This window comes from Indicator indicator, chromosome 15 (assembly GCF_027791375.1).
Source record: "Indicator indicator isolate 239-I01 chromosome 15, UM_Iind_1.1, whole genome shotgun sequence".
Classification (NCBI taxonomy): Eukaryota; Metazoa; Chordata; class Aves; order Piciformes; family Indicatoridae; genus Indicator; species Indicator indicator.
Window position 1 is genome coordinate 389,145 of NC_072024.1, and position 17,755 is coordinate 406,899.

Genomic DNA, 17,755 nt, shown 5'->3' on the forward strand with positions numbered 1-17,755 from the left:
TTGCTCTCTGATTAGCACTTTTGCAGATTTCCATAACATCCCATGGTGCCTGACCCTGGAAGCCAGAAAGCCAAATAGAAACAGTATCTGGTGTGGGGCTGGCGTCACTTCCTGCATGGGGCTGGTCCTGCTCCTTCAGGCTGCAGCGGGTCCCAAAAGCCCTCTCATCTGTGTCCCAGAGAGGTGGGAGCAGCCCCATTCCTGGAACCATTCCAGGTCAGGCTGTTTAGGGCCCTGAGCAACTTGCTCTGGTTGCAGATGTCCCAGCTGACTTCAGGGAGTTGATGATTTGAAGTGTCCCTTCAAACTCAAACCATCCCATGACTGTGACTCCTTCCTATGGTGCCACACTACCAGCCCAGCTGGCACAGCCTGTGCTCGTTTCAGGCTGTGAAGGGCTCCTGCAGCAGCAGCTCTTTGCTGATGGGTTTGGAGGCAGTCCCTCACATCTCTGTGGTCAGAGTCGTGGTCAGAGCCAGGGCCAGAGCTTCCCATGGGGATGGGGCAGGCTTCAAAACCAAGCACTGAGTGTGGCCTTGGGTTGATCCCTACTGTGTGCTCACACATGGGACACGAGCAGAGCTCCTGTGCCTAGCAGAATCACCCTTGGGGCTGCCAGCACTTCTGCATGGGGTCATCCTGGCAGCACTCTGCAGTTCCATCACAGGGAGGCAGCCTGGGCACATCTGTGTCACCCCTTGCTCACTACCCCACACTCCTGCCTTGCTTTCAGCAACCAACTCTTCTGTGTGACCTCTGACATTTTCTCTACTCTGTCCACAATCCTCAGCTTCTCCAGGTCCCCACACCTGCAGGTCTGTCATGGAGCTGTGCCTTTCTCCATTTCCAGCACCAGTGGCTCTGCTGCTGAGCCTGGTCTGTGCTGCCTACTCAGAAGAAGCATTGCAGGAAATCGTTAAATCCAGCAGAAGGCCCAAGGAGCTTCCCTGTGTTGATAAAAGAAGTTGTCCTGGGCAAATAAAGTGGGTGCAGCGTGGGCACAGATGGTGTGTGCCCACCCACCACCTTGCTGCAGTGTCTTGGCATCAGCCGCACCAACTGCAGCTGATTCAAAATAATTGCTAATTGCTTTAGCAATTATAGGGCAATTAGAATAGAAGAAGCACCAAGTCTTAATTAAGAAGCAGATTGAACAGGATTTAGCAGCTATAACTGAGGAATCTCAAACTCAGTTGGTATGTGTTGTCTTGAGGAGGCTTCAGATGGCAGTGGGCGCAGGTTGTGGAGCTCAGCAGTGCGCAGGAATTTGCACTTGCCTGGCTGGAGGGAAATGGCAGATGAGGGGCAGGGAGGGTGGGCTGCACTCTACCAGTAGAAAATTTCCTGAGCACAGAGCTGGTGCTTGCCTTGCACACCAGCCTGGCATGCAGCAGGGGCCTGGCATCAGCGCGCGGCTGAACTGCGGCACTGAGCTGGTCCCTGTTGCGCTCTGCTCCTCGCAGCGCCTGCAGCCACCTCACCCTGCAGGACAGGGCTTGGTGCACAGAAGGAGTGCAATGGTGCTTGCTCCTGTGGAATGGGAATGGCCTACTGACCCTGGTCCTCTCTGCTGTGCTGGGACCAGGGCTTTACTCTGGTATGAGAAGCACGAGCTGCTTCCCAGCGCCACAGGCAGGCGGAGGGCTCCCTTCCATGGAGCTCAGTGCCAGCCAGGCAGCCCCAGAGGGCTTCAGCTGGATACCTTCATGAGAAGGCTGGGGGCCCGAATCTCTCTGCAGACCTAGATTTTTGTGCAGTCAGTCCCCATCCTTGCCCTGCTGAGTGCAGGACACTGTGCAGGCTGTGCGCTGTCAGAGTGCAGGAAACATCTCTGGCCAGCAGCAGAGGTGGCACAGACTGCTGGTGGCACCCACAGACCCACGCGCTGCAGAAGCAGTGGGTGGGGATTTTGGTGCTGACAGTCACAGCTCACCCTCCCCAAAAGTGCCTGGGGCTGTTGTGTCCCCTTCCCCATCTGTGCTGTCACATTGCCATGAGTCTGAAAACTTCAGAGCAGCTTCAGGGAGATGCTGGGGGAGCTATGGGTGCTCAGTGCCTGGAGAGCGCAGTCCTGCTCCCTGCAGTGTGCATGCACCTCCAGTGTCCATGCAGAGGCTGTTCCACCATGCTGCTGGAAGGAGGTACCAGCAGCAGGTCTGCTCAGCTTACTTGGTGCTCTTCCCTTTCCCCAGGAGACAGTTGGAGAGCCTTTCTTCCTGCTGATCTGTGCCATCAAACAGCAGATTAACAAAGGCTCCATCGATGCCATCACGGGCAAGGCCAGATACACCCTCAACGAGGAGTGGCTGCTGAGGGAGAACATCGAGGCCAAGCCCAGGGTGAGTACCTGCACCCTGGGGGGCAGTGGGCACAGACCCCTTTGGGGTGGTTGTGCTAGAGGCTGATTGGAGCTTGTGCCTGCAGAACAAGGCTCATAGTGGCTGTTCTCACATCCATCCCTTGGCACCTAGGCTCAGGTCAGGAATGAAGAGAGGGAAGAAAATGAGTTCTGCCATACTCAGAGAATCAAAGCTACAGATTTACCATTGCCAGCAAAAAAACATCATCCCTGGCAGCAGCAAGGCACCAGCTGTGAGCCCAGGTCGCAGGGTGGGAGCCCTGCCCAGGCTGTGGCAGGAATGGTGCTGAAAAGAGGCTCTGCAAAATGCCTCTGGTGGGGGCAGTCAGGCAGGGCTGTGCCTGCAAGGGGCTCAGGTCCCCCCAGGTCTGATGCTTCCCACAGCCTGGGCCAAATCCTGCTTGCAATAACCTGGCATCAATCTGGAGCAGCCTCACAGCACTCAGGGGTTATCCCAGATGGACATCACTGTAACGGAGCAGGCTGGAGCTCCACATCCTCTGCAGGTTGCCAGCTGAGCTGTCAGTGTCCAGCACAGCCAGACCCTGCTTCTGCTCTGTGAGAGGAGCAGTGTGAGCAGGGTGCGTTGGAGGAAGCAGCAGCTGCTGGAGCAGTGCCAGCTTGCTAGGTAAACCCCCATGATGCTGGTAATTAAGCTCACTTTGGAGAACACCCTGCAGAGTGGCTTGGAGTGGGCTCTGAGCATCTGGCTCCAGTTGCAGATGGCCCTGATCACTGCAGCAGGCTTGGGCCAGATGACCTTGGAACTTCCCTTCCAGCCCCAAGCAGTCTGTGATTCTGCGGTGGTGCACAGTGTGAATCACATGTCCATTGGCCTCCACCGCTGCATTCACAGCGCTCATAGTCAAGGATGCTGGAAAGTTGTGAAGTTGCCTCTAGACTGTGCAAATCCCAGCCATGATTCTTGCAGGTCCTTCTGAGGCAGCTCTGCTTGTGCCCAGCCAGTGCCCTCGCCCCTGGCCATGGGCTTGCCAGCCAGGCACAGCTTGTGCGAGGAGGAGGCACCTGGGCCTTTCTTCTCCTCTCTTGGCTGGCATGGCAGCTGCTCCCAGAAGAGAAGAGGATGCTCTGCAGGAAGAGTTGCTCTCACTGCCTCCAGCTTCCTGCAGCAGTAGCTGTGCATCCTGGGGTCCAATCTGGTGCCTTGTGGCAGCCCACAGCCACTCACTCACTGCCTGTCCTGCTGTTGAGGAGGCTCTCGAGCAGGTTGCTGGGTGGTGCTGGTGGTGGGCTCCAGTGCTGCAACAGACCCTAGCTTGTGGCATGTTTAGACAAAGGAGCTGGGCCGTGGTGTCAGGGGGAGTCTGAGCAATGAGCCTTGGCAGCCTCATTAGTCAGTGGCTGGAGCCAGGGAGCTGTGCTGGGGGCTGACCTCTCCTACCGCCCTGAGGTGGTCTCTGCACATCAGAGCTAAGGTCCATTAGCAAGGCAGCAGGGACAAGGCAGTGTCACTGCCTGTGTCCTCCTGGTTCCATCAACAAACAGGGGCTTCAGCCTCCTGGGCTGTAAATCAGTGCTTTTGGCTCATGCTGAAGCCCAGATGACCTCATTTGTTCAGCCTGGTTTCCAGCAGCACAGGGCCCAGAGCACACCAGTGAGAGTCGTGTGGGTGCACAGCCTCTGTGTGTCCCTGGGAGCCAGCAGGACTGGGAAGGTCACCCCCAGCTCCTCCTCTGCCTGCAGAACCTCAACGTCTCCTTCCAAGGCTGTGGGATGGACTCCCTGAGCGTCAGGGCCATGGACACAGACACACTCAGCCAAGTAAAGGAGAAGATTCTGGAGGCCTTCTGCAAGAACGTGCCCTACTCACAGTGGCCAAGGGTGGAAGATGTTGACCTTGGTAAGGACCAGGTGCATGGCACCAGGCAGTCCTTAGAAGCAGCTGAAGCAGCTGGTCCTGCACAGCAGCTCCTGGTGTCTGGCAGAGGGCAGTGAGTGAGGTAGCGCTGACAAGAGGGCAGACAGCAGGACAGCCTTTACCTGAGCATGGTCCTCAGGAAAAAGTAATGGGACCAGATACTGGTGGGCAAAAAAAAAATGGCACATAACTGGAAAGAAGGTTTCGGAAAGCCCAAGTGGAGCACAGGGACTTGCATCCTTTAAAGGATTAGCTCCAGAATAGGTTCCAGCTCTCGTACCACTGAGGCTGCAGGTGGCTTGCTGGCACCTTTCTGTCCATGAGCAGCTGTAACTGAGCCATGGGGCTCCTGCCCACACACACACTCAAGCCATTTGTCTCCTCAACTCCTTCTCCCCAAGTTTAAGAAGGATCCAAGGCCCTGATGGTGAGAGAAACCCACGCTGCCTGTGGTGCCTCGTGCCAGGCCATGGCAGCATGCCCTGGTTGGGTCAGTGCCAGAGGGAGCCTCCAAAGAGGAACACCTGGGCTGGGGCAGGGACAGCTGGTGCATGTGGCATGTCCCCTCTTAGACACCTGACCAGCTCTGCCCTGTGGAGAGCCACCAGCAACTGCAGTGGCCACAGTCACCTCAGTGCCAGGTGCTCCATGAGGCAGGTCTCACACAATCTCCACATGAGAGGGAAAGGAGAAGAGCTGCACCTCTCCATCTCTCCAGCAGAGCCTTTGTCACCTCTCCTAGATCCAGGTCTGCTCTAGGCTGGAGATCCCTACTGCAGGGCTGACCTTGGAGGCTAAACATCTGGTTTCCCAGAGCCCCAGTGGCCTTGGCATCAGAACTGTGCAGCCCCTGAGCTCCCTGTGGCCAGTCCCTGGCACCCCCATGCCAGGGGGGTGCCTTCCTGGGGCTCATGTCTCACTTGTTCCCTCTCTGTGCAGAGTGGTTTGCCACCAGCACCGACAGCTACATCCTCCGGGACCTGGATGACACCTCAGTGGTGGAGGACGGCAGGAAGAAGCTCAACACCTTAGCACACTACAAGGTAAGCCCCCAGGGGACAGCAGCTTGGAGGGGGCCTGCCTGGCCCCGGGGGCAGCCCCCCACCACCAGCAGCAGCCTTGGGAAGGAGCAAGGAGGTTGCCATAGCTCCGCCAGAGCTTCCGGGGAATAGGCATCTGCCCTGGTGAGGAGCTCGTTAATATTGCAGCACACTGAAGCACACTCATTAAACACTCTGCATGCAAAACAAGCTCTTCCCGACGGCAGAGAGAGGAGGAGGCAGAGCTGCTGTTCCCCGTGGCCAGCAGCCTGCCCGATCAGCATCACTCTGCTCCCGCTCAGGTTGCTGCTGCCGAGGAGCAGAGGCCAGAGGTGGCAGCTCGGGTGGGGTTTGTGACCTTTTTCCTTTGAGAACCAAATGGAACCAGGAGTCCCTGCATGCTCCCCACAGTGCCTGTGGTGCCTGGGGGCACAAGCCTGGCTGGGCTGTAGCCCTGCATGGGAGCTCAAGCCCAGGCCGGGTGCTGGCTGCTGTTGCTGTTTGTGTAAGGGCTGTGCCAGGGAGCCTGCTGCTGGCCCACTGCCCTTGGCACAGCCAGAGGCAACCCCAAGAGGCTGGGCTGCAGCCAGGCTCCTTCTGCCCTCCTGGGAAAGGCAAAGCAGCTGCAGCACAGCCCAGCACTCTCCTCTTCCAGCTACCTTAGAATGATCCAAAACTGTAGCTTGGGCACAAGCATTTGCCTGAATCCTGTTAGATGTGAGACCCTCACCAGCTTGGATTTGCTTTTAAACCCCTTTCTACACAGAGCAGTGCCCTTCCTGCTGGTTCCTGAGCTGGGGAGCAGGGCAGAGAGCATTTGTGGCAGGGCACCAGTGTCACCCAGCTCCTGGGATCTCCCCAGGGCCATCTCCTGGCCCCACTGAGGCCCCCATCATTGGCATCTGCTCTTCCCTTCCTCCACAGATCCCTGAAGGGGCATCACTGGCCATGAGCTTGTCGGACAAGAAGGACACCACACTGAGCAGAGGTAGGGCTGGAGCCTCTGTCTGTGCTAGCAGGGGGAAAGAGGAAGGATCTGAAATCACTTGACTGGAAAAGGCTCTTCCCTCTCAGTTACACCTGCAGCTTTTTGCCAGCCTGTTTCTAGGTTCCAGGCTGTGCAGAGGCTCAGAACAGAGCAGGGGAGACAAAAACTGACATTGAAAAAGGAGTGTCAGCCCCTGCCTGCAGGCCCCCTGCCCCGAGCCTGGCTCTGCAGTGGCACAGAACTCCTTTGCCTGCTGGAGCCAGGAGCTGCTCGAGGCTGCAGCTGCCCCAGCCATGAGGCTGGACACAGCCCAGGGCATGTGGGGCACTGCAGGGCACAGTGGGGCATCACAGGGCACTGCAGGACATCATGATGTGGTAGTCCCTCTGTGCTGATCCTGCTTTCATGCCCTCTTGGGTCCCCCCACCTTGGGAGACCACAAGTCCTCCCTGACGTAGCTGCTGAGGTACCTGCTGCATGTCCAGAGGCAACAGACAACTCCAGACACAGCAGCTTGCTGAGTCACTTGGGGTAGGAGTCCCAGCTCAGTGCTGGGGTCCTTGGGGAAACCAAAACACCTCCTGCCATGGAAGGTGGCTGTGGGGGAGGGCATTGATTAGGTGCCTTGACTGAGCCTTGCTGTCTCTGTCGTCCTCACAGTGAAGGATTTGGACACTGAGAAGTACTTCCACTTGGTGAGTATCCCACTCCCAGCATTGTGGGGGCTGGGGGCAATCTGCCCACCCAGGGGAATGGAGCAACTCTGCAGGACACTCTCTGCAGTGAAGGGCATGCAGGGGATGTGCCACAGCTCTAGCTCTGCTCTCCTGTTGCCATGACAGTGAGGATGCTGGTGGAGGGCAGGTGGGCAGCATGGCCCAGCCCAGAGGTGCTTGAGGAAAAGCTCTTTGTGGTAGTGGAGAGGAGCCCATCTGACCTCCTGCCATATAATCCTCTTGCTCCTGTGTTGACATATTTCCTCTGCATGGTGGCTGCCCCTGGGCAGATGTGGGCTTCCATCCCTTCAAATAGCCATCTCTGCTGTGCTCCAGCATCAGCCAGTCCCAGGCTGTCCCCTGGCAGTCAGGAAGATGTCCCCTTGACAGTGCTGGAAGCAGCAGTGACCAGCCAGGATTCCTCATCTGCACTCCAGTCTGTGGTTTTTCAGTCAATGTGATGAAAGAGGTGAAAATCTTCTCAGCCTTGTTGCTGCTAACTGAGCCCCCTCTGAAGGCTGGGCTGTCAGGAGTGATGAACAGGCTGGGGCAGGGCTCCTTACTGTCCTTCAGAGGGGCTCAGAGAGGCACAGAAAAGGTTATCTTTAGACAAGCTTTGGTGCTGTGGGACATCATAAAAATGAGCTGGGTGGCAGGGGAGTCCTTGTGCCTCGTGTAGCCATCAGCAGCCAGAGAGCCTGGGAGCACAGCTGGAGCATGGTGCTGTCAAACACCCTGGGCAGCCTGGGTCCAGTCACCAAGCTGGAGCTCCTGGCACACTGCCTGCCCCCAGGGCTGGGGGCATTGATGAGCTCTGCTTGTGCTGGGCTGTGAAATGCTGAGGGCTGAGTTGTGCTTGTGCTGGGCTGTGAAGTTCTGAGGGCTGCTGGGAGAAAAGCATTGTGGGCAGCAGCAAGGTTTGGTGGCCTCAGACAGCACAAACCCCTAGCTGAATGAGGAGGGAGGAGGGAGAAGGGATGGGAAACTGAACTTGCCCATGTGAACCAGTGCCAAGATGCCCTGAGCTGGCCTGCTGGGTCAGTCCAGAGCTGTCATTAACCCACCCATCTGGGCCAAGATTGATGTTTGTGCTTGAGAAGGCCTGGGTGGGAATCCTGGGGGATGTTTCTCACTGGTTGCTGCGGGAGCCTGGTGCTGGAGCCCCATCTGCAGCCACCCAGGGGAGCTGCAGGGCAGGAGGGGAGCAGAGGGAGATGGATTGGTTTGTTCTCTTGGTCTGGCTTGAGAGGGGCAGTGGAGAGCTGGATGAGAGCGCAGGAGAAACAAGCCTCAGGAAAAGTGAGAATTACAAATCGTGCCTCCAAGGCCATATAAGGGAGCATTTGTAAGCAGGGAGTGCAGTCTGGTGGAATTCCAGCTGCAGCTGAAACCCTGCACGGGAAGGCAAACGCAGCATGACACTGCAGAGAGCTCTCTGAGCATGTGCTTTGTGTGGGGGCAGGTTCTCCCCACGGATGAATCTGTTGAACACAAGAAGTCCCACAGGCAGAGTCACAGGAAGAAAGTCCTACCAGAGATCTACCTGACCAGGCTGCTCTCCACAAAGGTAGGAGATGGGATGCTGGGGTTCGTGGTGGTGGTGGTCTGTAGGGGCTGGTCACTCTCGAGGGGTGTGGGGGAACCTGGGACCCTTCTGTCCTGGCCAGCCGGAGAGTGTTTAGTGAGGCTGCTGGGCACCACTGCTCCTTGGCTTCCCTCCAGCTCACCCTGGGAGTGACAGCACTGCTGCCTGAAGCCCCCTGTAGTCTCCCCAGGCTGGTTTTGGGTCTATGCACATGAAAGGGATGCTGATCACTTCAGGATTCTGATGCACAGGTCAGACCTGACCCCCACCTCCTCAGCAAGAGGTCCTGCTGGGAAAGGAGTGGGAGATGCTCAGTACTGGGAGCAGGGGAATGTCTGTGCAGTCTTAACTCAGCCTGGAACTTGCCCACTCTGCGAGTGCTCCACTCCAGCAGCTGGGCTCCCAACCCTTCTTTAATCTCAGCATGATGCCTGACTGGAGCAGAGATCACAAGACTGGCCAGCAGTCTCTGGTCTTCTTTGTATTTACTGTGCAGAACAATCACAGATGTGAGATCCTAGCAGAAAGAAAGGAAAATCTCAATGCCAAAAGAAATTAAACCCAAACACAAGCTAATTATATCACTGCACCAGCAGCCCTCTCTCCCTGCTCCAGCAGCCCCTTTCCCTGCTGCTCTGTCCAGCTGGCAAGGAAGGGTTTCCCTGGAGCCCCTGGTGCTGCCCTCCCCACCATGTGCTTGTCCTCAGGGCACACTGCAGAAGTTCCTGGACGACTTGTTCAAAGCCATCCTCAGCATCCGGGATGACAAACCCCCCCTGGCTGTCAAGTACTTCTTTGACTTCCTAGAGGAGCAGGCAGAGAGAAGAGGGATCACAGACCCTGACACTATGCACATCTGGAAGACCAACAGGTTTGGAGAGGAAATCTCTTCTGTCTCTTCCTTGCTTCCATCTCTGGAGAGCAGCAGCTGCAGGCCCTTGGTATCCTGGACAAATTGTTAGGTGGCTAACAGTGGAAAAGGGGCTTGGAAACCAGGAGGGGTAGCAGAGGAGCAGTGCGAGAGGAGGCCAAAGGCAGGCTTGGAGAACAAGCATGGCTTAGGGGAGCAGCAAGCTGGAAGAGGAGACAAAGGCAGATAAGGGGCAAGAGGTACTGGCACACCTGCAGGTACTGAAAGGAGGAGCAGAAGAGGGTCAGGGTGCTTGGAAGGCAGCAGCCTGGAGTGTCAGCTGTGAGCACTGAGGATCTGAGGCAGGCCAGAACCACCTCAGGTCTTACAGCCAGCATGGAGACCTCTCGAACAGGGTGGCTGGCTCCTTGCCATTTGCTTTCTGGCTTTTCAGCCCCTGGGGCACTTCTCCTGACTTATCTCTGTACCCAGGCTGGGGCTGCTGGCTGTTGGCAGGGCTGCTGGTGCCATGACAGCTGCCTGCTGCCTGCCCTGCAGCCCTGGCACCAGCCTGCAGCCATGCCAAGGGGCACGGGGAGCAGCAGGACTCGGGGGGAGCCCACATTTGGGGGGGAAATGGAGCAGGGGAGAAACCAGAGGGGAAGCAGGGAGGTTGGAGGGGCATTGAGGAGAGGCTGAGTGCTCCTAGGGACAGGAGCCATTTCCAGCATGTGAAAATCAACTTCAAGTGTGGCTGGGCAGCCGCGGGGCAAGTACCAGCACTGAGCTGCAGCCTTGCCTGCCCTTCTTTGACTGTAGCTGCTGGTAAAGCACAGACTGAGAGCAGCTCCCACTGCTCAGCTGCCAGGGAGGCAAGGTAAGGAGGGGCCAGCACTGAAACTCTTGTCATGGCCAGAGAAGCAGTGAAGTAACTGGGGGGGAAAACTAGTAGCAGAAAGAAAGACACAGGATTTGCATTTCATGGGGCCAGGCAAGACATCAGAACCAGATGAGAGGTCCTGTTGGGGAGAAAGGAGAAAGAGCTGACACCACTGCTAGGAAAATCAGCAAGTGGGGACGTCTGGCTCAACAGCCGAGTGCCAGCACACCTGGCAGAGGCATTTCTGGAGCCACACTAGCTGCAGGAACTGCTGAAACAGCTATGGTGTGCACTCCCCTGGAGAGGGCTGTGCCTGCCCCTGCCAGGCTGTGACTGCAGAGCAGAACCTGGCTACTCGTTCTTTTGCTCCCTACTGTTCACTTTCTCCCATCTGCCCTGCTTTTCCTCCCTACTGCCCCTGGAGCACAAGCCCTCACCCATGTGTGTTCCGGGGCTGTCTCCTCGCAGCCTGCCTCTGAGGTTCTGGGTCAACATCCTGAAGAACCCCCAGTTTGTCTTCGACATCGACAAGACAGACCACATCGACGCCTGCCTCTCGGTCATCGCCCAGGCCTTCATCGACGCCTGCTCACTCTCCGACCTGCAGCTGGGCAAGGTACCCTCCCGAGGGGCATCCCGCTCCTCGGGCAGGGCTGGCCAATCCCGGGTCAGCCAGCCCCAGGTCACCCAGCCCATCCCCCTGAGCCACTCGCTCAGGTTCATGTGGTTGAGTTTTGGCTGTCCAAGGATGAGTTCCTGAGTGACACATGGGTTTGAAGGGTGGACCATGAGATGGATAAAGAACTGGCTTGATGGCCACACCCAAAGAGTGGCTGTCAATGGCTCCATGTCCCAGTGGAGGCCAGTGACAAGCGGAGTCCCTCAGGGCTCAGTCCTGGGACCAGTCTTGTTCAACATTTTTGTTGGTGACATGGACAGTGGCATTGAGTACACCCTCAGCAAGTTTGCTGATGACACCAAGCTGTGTGGTGCAAGACAAGCTGGAGGGAAGGGATCCATCCAGAGGGACCTTGACAGGCTGGAGAGGTGGGCACAAGCCAACCTCATGAGGTTCAACAAGACCAAGTGCAGGGTCCTGCATCTGGGTCGAGGCAATCCCAAGCACAAATCCAGGCTGGGCAGTGACTGGCTAGAAAGCAGCCCTGAGGAGAGGGACTTGGGGTTGCTGGGGGATGAGAAGCTCAACAGGAGCTGTCAATGTGCACTTGCAGCCCAGAGAGCCAACCAGATCCTGGGCTGCATCAAGAGAAGTGTGGCCAGCAGGGCGAGGGAGGTGATTCTCCCCCCCTCTACTCAGCTCTGGTGAGACCCCACCTGGAGTACTGCGTAAAGTTCTGGAGCCCCTATTACAAGAGGGATATGGACATGCTGGAAGGTGTCCAGAGGAGGGCCACCAGGATGATCAGAGGGCTGGAGCACCTCTCCTGTGAGGAGAGACTGAAAGAGTTGGGGCTGTTCAGTCTGGAGAAGAGAAGGCTCTGAGGTGACCTTCTTGTGGCCTTCCAGTATCTGAAGGGGGCCTACAAGAAAGCTGGGGAGGTACTTTTTAGGCTATCAGGTAGTGATAGGACTGGTGGGGGGATGGAACAAAGCTGGAAGTGGGGAGATTCAGACTGGATGTGAGGAAGAAGTTCTTCAGCATGAGAGTGGTGAGAGCCTGGAATGGGTTGTCCAGGGAGGTGGTTGAGGCCCCATCCCTGGAGACGTTCAAGGCCAGGCTGGATGAGGCTCTAGCCAGCCTGATCTAGTGTGAGGTGTCCCTACCTATGACTGGGTGATCCTTGTGGTCCCTTCCTGACTGATTCTATGATTCTATGATGTAGCTTCAGGTGAAACTTTACTCACTGCTGTCAGAGGTCTCTGCAAAGCCTCTTGCCTGGGAGAGCTGTGAGAAGCTCAGGAGGCCAGCTGAGCCTTCAGGAATGTGGGTTTTGCCTTCCCAGGCAGCACAGACTCAGCCTGGAGGTGTGGGAACCACCCAGGGCCATCCCCTTGACACCATCGTTAATGAGTCTTAAGTCTTTTGAGGAGTGACTGAGGAACCAGGTTGTTCAGCTTGGAGAAAAGGAAGCTGAGAGGAGACCTCATTGCTCTCTGCAGTTCCCTGAAAGGAGGCTGGAGCCAGGTGGGGGGTTGGGATCTTCTCCTAAGGAACAAGTGGTAGGACAAGAGGAAATGGCCTCAGGTTGTCCCACGGGAGGTTTAGTTTGGCCAAGAAAAGCAATTTCTTCCCCAGAAGGGTTGTCCAGGCTGCCCAGGGCAGTGGTGGAGTCCCCATCCCTGCAGGGGTTTCAGAGCCCTGGAGGTGTGGTGCTGAGGGCCATGGGTTGGTGATGCCCTGGCAGTTCTGGGGTCAGGGTTGGACTCCATGATCCCAAAGCTCTCTCCCAAAGAGAATGAGCCTGTGCTTCTCAGATCCAGCCATCAGGACCTGGGCAGCAGCTGGCAGATGCTGCCACAGTGCTGCCAGCAGAGCCATTGCTGCACCTCTCTGAGGACATCCCCATCACATGCTGGGCCCCTCCAGGGTGTGAGCAGAGCCCTGTGGGCTCAGCACAGCTGCCGGCGCACGGAGCCAAGGCAAGGCTCCAGGGCTGCTGTCCCGCGGGACAGGCAGGCAGCAGGACTCCAGCCCCCAGCTCTCCTGCTCTGCCCCTGGCCCAGCCCCGGGCTGACATCTGAAACCTTCCCACAGAAAGCAGCTTTATTAAAAAGTGATGCGCAGAGCCTGGCAGCAGCGTGGGCTCTGACGTCGAGGGGGACCCTGCAGAGAAGGGATGGGAGCTGCTCTATGCATCCCCCAGCCTGGGAGCGACAGGAAGCCTTGGCTGGGAGAGGTTAAGGCCGGAGGAAGATCTAATGAGCACTGGGGTTTGTTTGTTTGGGTTCGGGGCTCTCTGTTGGCACGCATTAGGAAACACCTCCCATTTGTCCTTGTCACGCTGTGGATGAGGGGAAGAGAGGTCAGCTGGAGTCAGACAGCAGATGGAAACAGTTTCCAGGAATACGATAACATAAGGGAAGGAATTGTTGAGTAATGTGGGAAGAATAAATCCTCAGCGTAAAAATCAGCTTGCAAATCCATGCAGCAGCTCACTGAATGGTTTCCAGGATGGATTCGTCCCCTGCTTTCAGCATGTTGCTCGTGGTACTGCAAGGCTCAGGTTCCATACATATACTGGTTAATGACCCAGTACCTTCCTCTTCATCATGCAGAGAAATCAGACAAATTAAAAGCCCTTCCCGGGATGAGGCAGCACAGCTTCCTCTTGTGTTTCCAAGGGGAAAAAACCTCTGTTGTGAGCAGCTCTATAACTTGGCTTTATTCCTGCAATGCCTTGTTGCTGGGTTTGAAAATAAACTGCTCTGGGATCTAGTGCCACGGCCTGGTGCCCATTTCCCATTCCCCTGCAGCTGTGCTACAGCTTGCAGCAGCAGATTGCACTTACCCCGGGGCTCCATGGCCACTGTCCAACACACCCTACCGGGCTTCTCTCCTCCACAGAGCCTCCCTCCCCACCTGACACACCATGTCGGGGCAGTGGGACACGCTGAGCTCACTCCTCTCCCTGTCCCCGAGCTGGAGCCGTATGCCCTCGGGGCACAGCTCTGGGCCAGGCAGCCAGGTTCATTGCCAGGGTAATGATGTCAGCGGGGCAGGAGCGCTGTGAGGTGAAGATCAGTCATGCTGCTGCGTGCCAGGAGGGCACCGGGGCTCTGCCTGCCCTGCTACAACCCAAGCAGGGGGTATGAGGTTAAGATGGCCTTGTCCAAGCTGACATTAATCAAGAGAGCTTAGTGTTTTCTGTTAATTACTTCAGATGCACTCAATATAGGCCAGGCAGGCTGGGTTAGTCAATGCAAAATAAATCAAAGCTACATGAAAAATCCGAGAGGAACACTTGAGCTGACAAAGTTCAGCTTTGAGAGGGCTTTGTTCTTCCATTTAGATTGAGCTGGCTGCTCAAAGAGACCCGAGCCAAGCCTGCAGAAGCCCTTCTCTCGTTACCAATTGCACATGCAGGGTGGTGGAGCACAAGCGTTTGATCTGGCACAGCCCTGCTCCACTCATCTGCAGAGCAGTGCCCGGCAGAAGCCACCTTGCCTGATCCCGGGCACGCTTCAGAGCCTGCCCTTGCTGCAAATTAAGCCAGGCTGCCACAGCCACCTTCCCTGGCACCGCAGCTAACAAATGTTCGGCAGGAAGCAGGGCCGGGGCCAGAGCTCTGGCTCCGCAGGCCGGCGGTGCCCGTCCGCAGCACCTTGATGTGCCTGGGCAGCACCTCTGTCATTAGCTGCTTTGTGCCATCCCAGCACACTCTCCTCTACAACCAGGACCAAAGCCATGGCTGCTCCCTGGAGCCCATGGCTGATGGTCAGCGCTTTGGTCAAACAGATCAAAGCCTGGCAGCCGGCAGCAGGTGCCTGATGTCTGCGTCTTGCCCCTGCTCTAGGACTCCCCGACCAACAAGCTGCTGTATGCCAAGGAGATCCCTGAGTACAGAAAGATCGTGCAGAGATACTACAAACAGATCCACGACATGCCCCCGCTCAGCGAGCAGGAGATGAACGCCCACCTGGCCGAGGAGTCACGGGTAAGGCTGTGGGGAGGGGCCAGGGCTGCAGCCTCCTGCCCTGAGAGGCAGGGGTCTGGTGGCGGCAGGAAGTGCAGAAGGGCTGCATCGGCTACTGCTTAGATGCTACAACCAAGAACGGAGATTTTTGCCTCAAACTTCCGTATACAAACTTCATCTGACCTAATTCCGAGCATCTTCAATTACTGCCAGAGCTGTGGTAAACACCCATGAGTTAGCTTGGACTTAACTAGCTCTGGCACCGCTGGGACTTGGCAGTGAGATTCATTGCCAAAGAGCCAGGAAGCATGGAAAAGGATCTCTGCGATCCTGCAGCCCCCAGCCAGCTGGCTGCTGGGCACCTACCGTCAGGGCCAGCCCTGAGTCCAGGCAGCCTGCTGGCAGCCGGCCCTGGCAGCCAGCCCAGGTGTCAGACACCAGTACCAGCTCCAGGAGCTGGCAGCTGTGCTCCGAATCCAAGTCCTGCCAGCAATGTGCCACGGCTCCCTGTGAATCAAACCATCTCCCTCTGCTGCTTTAGCTTCAGTTGCCCAGCAGGCTGCTTCTGCTGGCAGTGCTCTGTCCAGCTCTTGTGCTGTCCCATGCTGTGAGATGGCTTTGGGCAGGCAGGGGTGAGGAGCACTGTCAGGCATGGATAGCAGAGGCTGAGCCTTTTGCAAACAAATGCCCCTTGCCTCAAGGGGTGACAGAAATGCCCAGGCACAACCTTCTGCCAGTCTGGGTAATACCTGCTGATGGGGCTTTAACTCACTTGCTGCAGAACTTTAACATCCCCCTCTTTTTTCTGCCTCTAAAGAAATACCGGAATGAGTTCAACACCAACGTGGCCATGGCTGAGATCTACAAATATGCCAAGCGCTACCGCTGCCAGGTGAGTGCCCACAGTGGTGCCAGCCCAGCCTGCACCCAGCCCTCCAGCTTGGCACCATCCCAGCACATGTAATAGATGCACAGGCAGGCACACTGCTCCCCTGTCCCCAGGCTGCTGGCTTCCTGGTAGAGCAGGGCAGCTAATCCTGGGCCACCATGCTGTGCTGGGCTGCCCCAGATGCTTGCTGATACAGTTCACACCCAAATAACTCACCATCTGCAGCCCCCAGCTGGGGCACCGGCCCTGCCTGCTGCCCAACCCCCTGCACCCTGTGCTGCGAGCAGTTCATTAGCACCTTGGGTTTGTTTTGCTTGTGCTCCCCTGCCCAGGGATTCAGCTGTGCCCCTAGAACAGCCAGAGAGTGAGTGTCCAGGGAGCAGCGGGGCAGGGCAGGCTCTCCCCATCAAAAGTCTGGCTCAGCAGAGCTGGGCTGGTGGGTGGGCAGCCAGCCCTGCCTGCATGCCTCAGCCACCCACCTGCCCGCATCTCCTGCAGATTGTTGCCGCCCTGGATACCAACCCCACGACCAAGCGCACCCAGCTGCAGCACAAGTTTGAGCAAGTGATTGCACTGATGGAAGACAACATCTACGAGTGCTGCAGCGAAGCCTAGGCCCACTGCAGCCCTGGAAGTGACCTGTGCAGCACAGGGCCTTCAGCCACCATATGCCATGGATCATCTTGCCAGGGTCATTCCCCAACCAGCCTCGTGGTGGGGGTGGGCCTGGCCCCTGGCTGACAGGCTCCCTTCACCTAAAAAGCAGCTTTTCTGAGCAGCTCAAAACCCCTCTGGTCTGCACTATGGCACCCATAATTTATTTGCTGTTGCCAGACAGAAATGGAGATGTGACACTCGTGGCAAGCTCAGATCACCACTTCCCTCTGGTCAGCAGCTCCGTGCACCCCTGCTTGTGGCTCCTCAGGACAAGAGGTGGGGCTGCAGAAGGTCTAACGGGAGGTGAAGCAAAGAGCAGCCTCAGGGAGTAATGAGCAGTGACGGCAAAGGCCACGGGAGTGGCATCTGAGCTCCCTTCCACACCATCCCTCTGACATCCTTGTTTTAACACCACCAGGGACTGGCTCAGCTGTTCACTATCTGCTGCATTCTGTGTATTTTTGTGCCTTTTAATTTTTGTACTGTATGCGTAAACATAACCACCCCTCCATCTGAGACCTGGGCAACGGGGAACATGGGGCTGAGGCACAGCAGTCGCTTCCCAGGGAGCTGAGGCATGGAGCAAGCACTTTATTCCTAGCTGGTGATGGCTGCTCTGGAGCCAGGGGAAATGTGCTGGTGTCAGAGAGAGGGTGGGGGGAGGGCTCCTTCCCTGTTCCTGGATTCCACCTCTGCCTGCAGAGTGCACTGGAGTTGCTGTGGGAAGGAGAAGACTCCCTACCCTCCAGCCAGCTGGCCACAGGCACAGCCTCTGCCCAGGCAGCAGCTGAAGTGGGGGAGAAGGAGCTGTGACTCACCCTCCAGCTGTGCCCCACCCTCCAGCTGTGCCCATGGCTGTGGCACTGCCCCAGCCCAGCCCTGGCAATGCTACTCAGGCCAGCATGGGGCAGCCGCTGCTGACAGCCCTTGGGTGGAGCAACGCAGGGCAGAACACCAGGAGCACCTTCCCTTCCCTGCCCCACCAGCATCTCCCTGCGCTTGCCACCAAAAGCAAGGTCAGTGCTACAGAGGGTCTGCTGCAGCAGCTCTGGAGCCAGTCCACCTGAGAGCAGCCACAAGAGTGCAGCTTTGCTAGGTCTGGTCTTTCCCTCAGCCCCTTCAGGCAGAGGGACTGGACCCCAGCCCCTGGCAGCAGGACACCAGCAGAGCAGCTCCAGCACCAAAGCTGCAGACAGTGTCCCACGCTTCTGCTGGGTTCAGCAGCAGGGTCTCACTGCACAGACAGATGGAGCTTGTCCAAGACCTAGCAACTTCTCTGCTGCCCCTCAGACTCTGCACTGGGCAGAACCCCTGCCC

General features: G+C 57.2%; 1 protein-coding gene across 1 annotated transcript in view; it reads left to right on the forward strand.

Moving 5' to 3' along the window:
* PLXND1 (plexin D1) overlaps positions 1–16,787 on the forward strand; it is a 69,028-nt gene extending 52,241 nt beyond the window's left edge. The window contains exons 26-36 of the mRNA XM_054387658.1: positions 2,193–2,339; positions 4,064–4,220; positions 5,178–5,281; positions 6,203–6,266; positions 6,927–6,961; positions 8,445–8,549; positions 9,275–9,438; positions 10,766–10,913; positions 14,773–14,913; positions 15,710–15,784; positions 16,280–16,787. Of these exons, the coding sequence (XP_054243633.1) occupies positions 2,193–2,339; positions 4,064–4,220; positions 5,178–5,281; positions 6,203–6,266; positions 6,927–6,961; positions 8,445–8,549; positions 9,275–9,438; positions 10,766–10,913; positions 14,773–14,913; positions 15,710–15,784; positions 16,280–16,396 (1,257 nt within the window). The 3' untranslated portion in view covers positions 16,397–16,787. The remainder of the gene's footprint in view (positions 1–2,192; positions 2,340–4,063; positions 4,221–5,177; positions 5,282–6,202; positions 6,267–6,926; positions 6,962–8,444; positions 8,550–9,274; positions 9,439–10,765; positions 10,914–14,772; positions 14,914–15,709; positions 15,785–16,279) is intronic.
* Positions 16,788–17,755: the final 968 nt, after the last annotated feature.